This window comes from Lactuca serriola, chromosome 1 (assembly GCF_051521515.1).
Source record: "Lactuca serriola cultivar US96UC23 chromosome 1, Lser_US96UC23_V15, whole genome shotgun sequence".
NCBI lineage: Eukaryota > Viridiplantae > Streptophyta > Magnoliopsida > Asterales > Asteraceae > Lactuca > Lactuca serriola.
In genome coordinates this window covers 205,760,392-205,771,668 of record NC_136408.1, presented here as the reverse complement: position 1 = coordinate 205,771,668, position 11,277 = coordinate 205,760,392, and the positions used below count along the sequence as shown (strand labels likewise).

The window sequence follows — 11,277 nt, the reverse complement described above, 5'->3', positions numbered from 1 at the left end:
AAAATATTGATATAAAATATATTAAAAAAACATATGCCTAAAAGGGATCTAAACTAACACCTTCTTCATGATTTCAAGTTAATAAGAGAAAAAAAAGAAAATGAGTGGAAGTAAGAGCAAAGTAAACAAATTGGTATTCCCGAGTTTCATTAAAGGAAGGAAGTGGAAGGATATAGAATCATCACTTTTCATTTTAACTTTGTTAGACCTTATTGTATCTTACTTTAAAGTTTCTATGTTTATCTTTATATCTAGATTAATTTGAATTCTTTGTGATAAGAACAATATGCGATATATATTCTCGATCAATGAAGGAATGAAAACCAAGTTGAACCCATTTATTTCATGGTATCAAAGCAGGCTTAAAAACCTAAAATCATGTCCGGCGGCGGAGCAAACCCTCCACCACCGGTTGCAAAAATCGAATCTAATTACCCTTTCTATCGTGGTCCTCAAGATAGACTAGAAGATTTTATCACTCCAACGAAATTACGTGGAGACAATTATGAAGATTGGGCTGGTGATATTCAGACAACGCTCGAGGCAAGGTGCAAGTTCGGCTTCTTGGACGGATCGATCACAACACCTGTACCCTCCTGCACTAAATCCGACTGGCAAACTATCAACAAAATGTTGATTTCGTGGATAATGAAAACTATTGATCCTGAGGTAAAGTGTTTTTTCTCAAAATACAGAGACGTAAAGAAACATTGGGATAATCTAAAATCCCGATTTGTTGTAGTTAATGGACCCAGAATACAACAGTTACAATCATCTATCGCTAAATGTGAGCAGTCTAAAACCATGACTGTGTCGGAATACTTTGGCAAACTTACTGCCTTGTGGGAAGAACTTCACAGACATGAGCTGTGACAACCCGAAACTTTCTAATGGTACATCTAGTCAATTTAATCAATGTTAAATTTGTTCTGTTAACTTCTAGCGATATTTAAGGGTTCAATTAAGTGTTCTAATCTTGGGTACAGTGAAGGTTGAGGTTAGGAATGAGTCAACAAGGCGTATAGTAGCAAAACCAGACCATACACTCCTTTGGGAGGAGTGTACGGCCGTACACATGGGTGTGCAGCCATACACCCACCTCCTGGCAGCACACCCACTCTTATATAAAGGGTAGACCCCTTTCCTTTCCTTCCTTTCCTTCCTTTCATTCCTTGGCCACACACTACACCATTCCCTCAAGCTTCTTCAACCGTGAACCCTCCAAAGCTTCAAGAACGTGAGTAATTCATCCTTTAACTTGATATCCATGAAAGACCACTCTATCTAAGCCTTATGTGTGCAATAGTCATCATGCTCTTCGTGTTTGGAAGTGAGTGCGGCCGCACACCCCCTTTAAGGTGGCCGCACACTTTTAAAACACCCTCCAAAGTGAGAGTGTGACTTCCAAACTTGAGATAGACATGACCCTAGCTTTATTGCACCTTGAAATTGACATTTTAGACATCTTCATGTGGGCGTACGACCGCACACACTTGTGTATGGCCGCACACACCCTTGTGTGGCGGCACACTCCTTGTGTGCGGCGGCACACTCTCGTGTACGACCACACACACATCCTAGGAACACAAACCCACTTCTAGGACCCTTAACTTGCACTACAATCGAGTATAGACCTTGAACACTTCATAGATGCGAGTATGGACCTTGAAAACACCACAAAAGGCACCTCTCATCATGAGTGTACGGCCGCACACCCCTTGGGCCGCACACACATTTAAGGTGGCCATACACCTCCCTCATGCAATCCTTTAAGGTCCTAACACTTAGTGCAAGTAATTCCAAGTCCCTAGAGTGGTTCTCCATCACATCTAGTAGTGAAATACCCTCATTTGACTCATATATGTGTCATTACGTGTTAATTAGGATCAAATTGTGTTCAAGGCTTCACTTGAACATCCAACTTTCCGTATCGATCGTTCAATCAAACCAGTCGCTCAAGGTGAGTTCATACCTCTACGCTTTTCCGAGTTTTCATGTTTTCAGGGGGGGAATACAAGAAAAAGTACAAGGAAACTTGTGCTCAAAATATTTTATTTTGTTTAAGTTAATAATATTTTCAGTATGCTTTTAACATGGGAAACAGTTTTTACCAAACGATTAAGAAATCAACTCGTAGAAACAGTTTTCAAAACTAGGGTAACGAACTTGTGAATCATGTAGTAAAATGTATTATTTTATAAAGGATTCATGCAAATCATAAATAGGATTTTCAGTATTATTACTTGTGAATTTGTTAGTCTAAGTTGGAAACACGTCCTTGGTAACACTCCCACAGAATCAGAGTGTAGGACTAGCACTTATAACCAGAATCACTTATAGGGAGAGCGTGACTGTTGTGTATAGATCTATACGAGACTGACTTGTTGGATTAATGTCTAAGTCCATAACTATAATTTGTAAGACTTGACCCAACCCGGCATGGTCCATTTGGGTTGCATGGCATCAGGACAATTGGATTGACAAGATGTGGAAAAAAAGGATATTAGTGATTTATATTAATATATTATAAGTTCTAATATATTAATATGTAATCATATTATTTAATTAGTATTGATCAAGAATTAATTTATAATTAATTAAGTGATCAAAAAGGACTAATTAAATATGGACTCTTATATATATATATATATATATATATATATATATATATATATATATATATATATATATATATATATATATATATATATATATATATATATATATATATATATATATATATATATATGGTGGGCAAAGTTCATTTAGGTTGGGCTAAGCATTCATGGATAGTCCATGTAGTGTTTAACCCATGGATCATATGAAATGAAAGGTCATGGGTTTAACCCTAGTCTCCACACTATATAAAGATGTCCTTGGTTAGTGTAATTGACACTAGTGTGGGTACACTAAGAGGGCTAGCCGATTTCACTAGAGAGAACCAAAGTATCATTATTCTCAAGGTTATTCCAAGTGTCATGGTGTTGTGTGAACCATTTGAGGTGTCACACTTGGGGCACTAGGCACTCAAGCTTCATGAAGACAAGCTACATCAACAAACTATGTCTTCTAACTTGTTTTATTACCCAAGTATCAAAGATTATATGCTAGATAGGGTAATACCTTGGAATATTCATATTTGCATGTATAATAGAGAAAACGTAGATCCAAGGTATTTAGGGTTGCATGTACACCATAGGAGTGTTAGAATGCTCAAAACCCAATAGTGGTATCAGAGCCATGGGTTGTTTTCTGTTATATTGATGCAAATGTTTTATTATCAAAGTTGAAAAAAGGGATAAAAAATTGACGTTTGTCAAATTTTAAGACAATTACTTGTTTTTGTGAAAAACTAATTATTTGTAAAATTTGAATCATTTGCTACATGAGTTAAATTAGGTCAAATTTAGTAAAAGATAAAATGATATGATTTTTTTATTAGTTTTAAAAGTTTGATCTAAAGAGTTTTTTGAAACCTCCATAAGTTATGGATATGAAAAAAAATTGATTCAAAGTTTTTTTTTATGGAGTTACAAAAATTGGTGTTAATGTTTTAAAGAATTCCATAACTTGTTATGGAACATGAAAATTTTCATCATTAAACAAACATTAAATTCCATAAGTTATGGAATCCAAAGTTTTTTTTTTGAATTATCTTGATCTTATGAGTTGATTTAGATTAATAGAATATTTTATGATAATATGTTTTCAATCCATTTTAATCTAAGAGTTGATTCTAAAATGTGTTTTTGAAATTTGTCCTCAAGTTACATGAAAAGTCACATTTAAGTTTCTTAAAACTCATAAAAGTTGTCATAGGTTACAAAATGAAGAGTCTTGTCCTCATTAAATGGTTTTATGACTTCATAACTTGTCCTCAAGTTATGGAGGTTCAAGAGTCTCTTCATTAAATAAAAAAAATATGTAACCTTAATTAAATCCATAAGTTATGAATAAGGAATAGTCACATTCTTTAATGGTTTAAAGTCTTCCATAATTTGTCCTCAAGTTATGGAACTTGAAGAGTTTTTTTAGTTAAAACTACTTTAAACACATAAGTTATGGAATTAAATAGTTTTGAATAGTTTCAAAACTTGCCCTCAAGTTTTGGAATTTGTAAAGTTTTCCCATGAATACTTTAATTCCAAGTTAAGCCCTTAGAATTTTAAAAGTTAAAATTCAACCCTTATACTTTATAATATTATATGTTAATAATATATATATATATATATATATATATATATATATATATATATATATATATATATATATGTATGTATAAGAGCAAGTCATCTTACCATTAGTAGGCCTCATTCACGAAGCCGGTCTATAAGGGGGGGTATAAGCTACTGCCTATAAAATGGCAGTTTAATGGGTGTCCACTCTCACCCACCGCTTCCTTGACCAGTGGAGGGTCGTTAGCTGAACGGGTAGGACAAAGACTATAAATTCTCCCTTCGTTAAAAGTATTAATGATAAATACTAAGTAACTAAACTTTTATAATGCCCAATCTTAGTTACTTTAGGAAAATGTGAATAAGGTGCTAATCCATGAAATTACAATTTGCACTTTGTTTAAGTCGGTTAGTGGAGCGTGTGTGGTTAATCGGCACACTAACTCGTATTTAACAAGATAGGCAAAGGGTAACTTAATATTTATCATAGTATTGATGGAGCGTGTGTGGTTAACTGGCACATCGATTGAGGGGTAAACACTTAAGGGTACCAATTAATTTGCATGGTTACTTCACACCTTGTTTTGTGATCCTTGGCATCCCAGTCAAAAAACCTGAAGGGCACACTCGAGATTGAAACATGTAATTGAAAAGTTCAATGAATCCCAAAAGATCTAGGAGTTTCAAATCCAATTAAAACCGAATAATACATTTCGTTTATCTTGGTGGAAATTGGTGAATCGTCATTCACCTACCTTCAAATATTTTATAGCTAGGATTACGACATCCATCTTCTAAGTTATAAAATAGTTTGTTGGGTCCTATCCTTAATATTTCATATTGGGTGTCATATTAAGGACTTTAGATCAATTATCTTGAATATCTCCCAAAAGATGTCTAAGTTCAGACATCTATGATCTTCCCAAATCTCTTGGAACTTCACTTCCTCCATCTCCTCCAATTATTCTCCCTAACCCACAAGTTCAAGGTCACTCAAGCCTTATTGGCAAGCAAAGTCTATGTGTGTTCAAATCTTGGAGATGAAGTCACATATTGACAAGCCAGGAGAGTTGGGTGTCAAAGTCTTAAGAAAGTTGGATGTTCATTTACTTTCTAAGTCACATAGTGAGTTACCTGTGGGACTACTATGAAATAGACTATGACATGACCCTTAATGATCTTATCTATTGTGACAACTCGAATATTATATATATATATATATATATATATATATATATATATATATATATAATTTCAGCAGTCTGTAACTTCATTTAAAAATCAAATTCATTTCCGCCATCTTTTAGCCCATTTTAAAGTCCGTATTAGTATTCCGAGCCGACTACACTTAAGGATCAAGTGTTAGAAAACCGCCACTAAAATCCTAACATCAAAAAGCATGCCATAAACTCCATAAGTGGAGTTTACGGCTGTAAACATGGAGTTTACGGTGGTAAACTCCGGGCGGTAAACTCACCCTATATAAGGAGTGAGTGGTCCTCCATTTCATTCTTTTCCACCCTTAGAAGTCTCTCTCTCTACCCTCTCTCTTCAAACTCAAATTTGATCAAGAATCATCCACTTCAAGCTCCTAGATTGTAAGTATTCCTATCCTAACTCATTGTACACTAGGATTAACATGTTTTGAACTTAGAAAACACCTTGAATCAAGGATGAATGAGAGTTTATGGCCAATGAATGTTCTTGGGTCGTAAACTCCCTTTAAGGGTGCAAAGTTTCCCTTTCTTCCTTCCTTATGCCTAGAATTCATCATAGAATCAACCACCATCTAAGTAGGGATCTTAAACATCCAAGAAACCAAGTCCTCATAGAGTTTACGGCCGTAAACTCATATGTTACAGCTGTAAACTCCCCCAAAGGTCCAATTGGAGCCCTAGTCACTTCCTATACCCTAGAATGGAGTCTAACTTATTTCCCTGAGTGATATAAGATCTTTAAGAATCCAAGAACACCACTACCATGAGTTTACGGCCGTAAACATCCCTAAGGTCATCCATTTGAAGAGTAAACTCCAATGTGAGGTCATGCTCTCTTTATATGAAACCCTTGGTACTTCTAGCACTTGTGGTAAAGTGTTTTGTGCATTATTATGCCTTTACATGTATAATTAGTTATTAAATAACTAATTAGATACAATTATGTATCACTTCATTATTACATAGGGTCATCGCGTGTGTTCAAGTCCTAAATTGACACCTAGCATCCTACACAGCACACCCACGTCAGGTGAGTTCATACCCCTACACCTTTTTCCGAGTTTTTCATGTTTTTAGGGGGGGGGGATACAAGCAAAAGTACAAGGAAACTTGTACTCAAAACTTATTATTTCGTATGAAATACTGACATGTTCAACATGCTTTTAACACTGAAAACCGTTTTACCAACCGATCAAGAAATTAACTTGTAGAGTTAGTTTTCAAAACCAAAACAAGGAACATGTGAATCTCATCATAAAAGATTATATTTAATGTTATATTTTATTATTTACAAAGGATTCACATCAACCATAAAATGGGATTTTCCATACTATTACATGTAAATTCATTATTCTTAAGATTGGAGACACGTCCTCGGTAACACTCCACAGAGATATGCGAGTGGAGGATCGACCCTGTAACCAGAATCTCCTGGAGGGAGAACGTGACTTGTGTGTATAGATATATACGGGACTGACTACCCCACACCTTGCTGCTAGCTACAGTGGGACCGACAGGTCTATGGGTGACAAAGTCATAAAATGATACTGGCCCCCGTTTCGAGCCGTATCTAGTTTATTGTATGGTTATAGAACTCGCAACTTAAATAATGGAGATTTACTTTCAGTAATAATGAACCTAGTGAACTAACCTTAAAGTAATAACCGTTTTGATTACTAGAGGGTATCAGTAATACCCTTAGGAATTAGTTCACTACCTACTTATTAGTTTTATGTGTGTATTAAAACTAATGTACCACATCGAGAGTAACCGAACTTTCAAGGAAACTGCACTTAACGATACAAGTATGGTAGATACTTGTACACTTCATTTCCGGATCGATAACCAACCATTGAGTTTTAAGGAAAATATGGGATTTTCCTGGGATAACTTAACTTTTCATAAACATGCTGTTTAACAATTGGATAACCAAACTTCTTTTTTAAGAAAATATGGGATTTTCTTGGATAACAACTTTTCATGAATCCAAAGGAACATTTTATTTTACCAGAAATCAACTGCTTATGAACTCACCAGCTTTATGCTGATATTTCTAAAACTGCTTGTATTCTCAGGTTCACGTTAGACAGGTATCTCGCTTACTTTTGGAGAAGACGGTGCATATAGAAGTCTCGTCTTTACTTTTGTTTATACCGATGTATATAAACTATGTATTTTTCCGCTTTCAAACAAATGTAAATATTCTTATGTAATGTAATGGTTGTGTTTACTATGCTTACTATGTACAATGGTTGTGATACTATGCATGATGTCCTCCGCCCCGGAACGTTTATGTCGTCGGTTTCGGGGTGTGACATTTATTTTCTTAGTACTGTTGAATCAGCAATGATTTAAAGATTTGGTAAAGCAAATTTGATTAGTAGATCAACTTCCCAAACCTTCAATGGACATTGACAATGGTTGCATTGGATACCCAATAAAAGATTTCTCTTCCCAATTGAAAGGGATTGGCCATAGTCAACTCGGTTGACCAAATGGTAAAGAGAAAGGCTAAGTCTGAGATTGTCTCATGTACCATTCCCAAAGGGTCTATATGGTTCTATTGCCAAAAGGAAAGGGCATTGGTTGCGAAGCTGCCAAATTTACCTGAAAGATCATAAGGCTGGTAAAGTCAATAAATTAGACTCTACTTCAGGTAAACTCCACTATATAACTCTGTTAAGTTTCTATTCTAAGATTCTTGTTACATGATGTGACTGGGTCACATGTTGATGTTGTAAGAATCAAAGAAAAGTGAAGAAACTTAAAGAAAGAGTATGCTCACTCTGATCGCGTAGATGGATTTCTATCGTATAGTTTGAAGATCGGATTCTTGAGCTACTTCTTAGGAGTTATGATATATTGCTTAGGAATAGATAACAACAAAGTTTTCATGTGCTTTTGCACTGTAAGGGTAGTTTTTCCGCAAAGTTTTTAAAATAAAAGAAAAACATTTTGATTTTATTTATCTTAAAATATCCTTACAATGGCATTTGTGAAAAAAAAATTGTTGCTTATATGATTCCATTAATAGCAAGAGTGGAAATATGAATTTGATTCTTTCATTTATGGTAGTGTCTAAATTTACTAAATAAGGAAAGTTTCTCTTCACCCAAGTTTCAATTGGACCGAAACTTGGAATCATGCAAGTTGTATAGTATGATGAATGAGAACTTTCAAGCATTGGAAAATTAAGACTAATTACTTGTTCACATGGATGTGCGAGTCAAGTGAAGGACTAAGGGATCGAGTACACATTCTTGTACACTGACCAAGTCCACCACAAAAGATCTATAAGACTATTTGTCATAATTTACTAAAGTTTAGTAAATATGGTTACACTTACAAGTTTAAGTGTAATTCTGATACATTGGAAAATTTTCGATGTATGGCATAACGAATGAGAAGAATCAAATTAGGCAGTAGGATAAAAGTTTCTCAAATCTGAAAAGATGGGAGAGTACTTCAGTATCATGTAATATGATCATCTTAATGATTAAGAGACCTTATCATAATTCATCCTCTAAGTGCATTCTGATAGCTAAGAAGAGTATTTATGAATTGTTGAAGTGCTCAAATCAAGAAGATGATTCATATCTCGTTCCAGAAACAATTCTTAGAGTCATACTCCAAGATTGTAACTTGAGTGACATATCTTAAAGGAAGGTTTATTAACACCAGTCAAATGTAGGAGTAAAGTGTGTCCTACTCTTGTATATTTTAAATTGGTGAGTTGTGATGTTTTAGATAAAACAAAGACCAACTAAGACGAATTGTGTGAAGTGTTTGTCTTGATAAAGAATCCAACAGTCTCTTGAATATTTGGCAAGATAGTCTTATATGTCAAGAGGATAGTGGGAGTCTTAAAGATCCTGAAAAGAATTTCAAGATCTAATCAAGAATAAAAACCAATAGTTTAACACCAGCACACAATATGAGGTTTATAACCTATCGTGTTGACATATTTCTATTTCTGTGCCCATTCCAATTAAAGTTGGCTTTGCATAGGAGTTTTGAGTGTTCTCAATTTTACATAACTACTTGGAAACAATGGCAGGCCCTGTATTGCCAGGTGGCAAGAAATTAAGATTGAGTTCAGTTCATATGAGTTTGGATTTGTCATTAACCGTGTCTTGTGATTATGGTTTTGACAATTCACACGGATAAGAATACACCATAAAATCTAAAGGTCATAAGGTTTCTCTCCGATTCATGAAAATGATGGTGAGGAAACACTTCCACCAAGTAGATTTGAAGCAGATAGCGAATATCTAAACACTTGAGACTATGATTACGACATCCCTTTTCATAGTTCTAAAATTGTTTAGACACACCTCTGAGCTATCTGAGATATGGTGTATGATTTTGATAAAGTCTTATCAAATCATCTTGTATCAGAAGTCTGAACTTTGGTATGAAAGTCAATACAGTATTGATTTCTAGAAGTCCAACTGATTTCTGAGTACATGTCAAAGCTAGTGGGAGCATATGGGTTATGCTAATAATCATCATGTTAGTGGGAGTATGATAATTATCATAAAGGTTGGAAGTTATCAATGTTAATTATAGAAAACAAAAGTTTCAATTCGTGAGTTGCAGGGGTTGAAAAGTTGTTTCGCTATAATTAAGGGAGAGGAAATTATACTTCGTTTTAATTCTAAAAGCTTAGATTGAGATTTTAATCATCTTTAGTCATGAATATATATATATATATATATATATATATATATATATATATTATGTTGGTTTGAAAGATTCTATATATTGCGTTCTTAAAATTTGATTATGATTATGACATCCCTCTTCATAATCAAATTTTGAGAACATGGCAAATAAAAAATATTGAAGCAAAAGACTGGTTTAGAATCATGTCTTTATGTGAGACACCATGAATCGTGTCCCATTTCTTTTGGGTACAAGATCGATTACATGTGCTATAATATTTTTCCTTTCTAAATTTTCCAAATGTTTGGGGCATTAAGAGGGAAAAGGTCTAGAATTGGATATGACTAAAATGATTAAGCAATTGTCGAGGACAATCTAAGGTTTACCAAAGATTGGTTGCTCAGGGACAGTTGGAAGTATAGTGTTAATTTTTGGAAGGACCATATTGACATATTCTGAAAAAAGGCAACTCTTGTTCAGAAGTGATAGTCAAAATGGGAATATGGAAATGATTCCATAGGTGGAAGTTGTTCAATTTGTGTAAGATTAGGAAAACTTAATGCAAGAAGGATGTTTCCATGGAGTTGATCTCCATTGGAATACTCTGTAATGTCTGTTGACAAGTCTTTGTAACTTTGTGCATAATCATTACAAGAGGATCTGTGCATAGAAGTTTAAAATCTAAAAGATTTCGATAAATGATAGGAATTTGGAATTCTTACATTTTCGATAAGGATTTGGGAGTGTGAAAAGAGAATCATTGAAAGTACGTTCAATCGATTTATTTCACAAAGTAAGGATCATAGACAAACATAGAGTACATACTTGAAGTATTGCAAAGCTATTGTTTAGAAAACATAGTGTACATGCTTGGAGCACGGAACAACTAGTGTTTTTTAAATTCAAGTATAAAGTTGATAAAGCGGAAACAATGAATAATGAGTAATCAGTATGGTGATAAATAAAAAGTGTTTTATTTATATTCATAGTTTTGATACCATATTAGATTCATTTATTATTGTGTTTTATTTTGCATGTTTTGACTTCCAGAATAAACTAGGTTATTCTTCCTAAATGACTAAGTTATTCAAACCATCCACAATCGGTCATATGTTGGAAGTAGATATGAATCAAAACTGTCATGGGTTGGCTTGTAGAGGTCCAAGTTGGTGGACAAAGTGGTGCTACAACACTCATGAGTGCTCATAAGTTCTGAGTAT

General features: G+C 34.3%; 1 protein-coding gene across 1 annotated transcript; it reads left to right on the top strand.

The window, feature by feature from the left end:
- The first annotated feature begins 378 nt into the window (after positions 1–378).
- LOC145065658 (uncharacterized) lies at positions 379–873 on the top strand. Its single transcript, XM_079012694.1, has one exon. The coding sequence runs from the start codon at positions 379–381 to the stop codon at positions 871–873; it is 495 nt and encodes a 164-aa protein (XP_078868820.1).
- The last annotated feature ends 10,404 nt before the right edge of the window (positions 874–11,277 follow it).

Bases quoted from the DNA above. Each gene is read 5' to 3' on its own strand.
- LOC145065658 (XM_079012694.1), top strand. From the start codon at position 379: ATGTCCGGCGGCGGAGCAAACCCTCCACCACCGGTTGCAAAAATCGAA.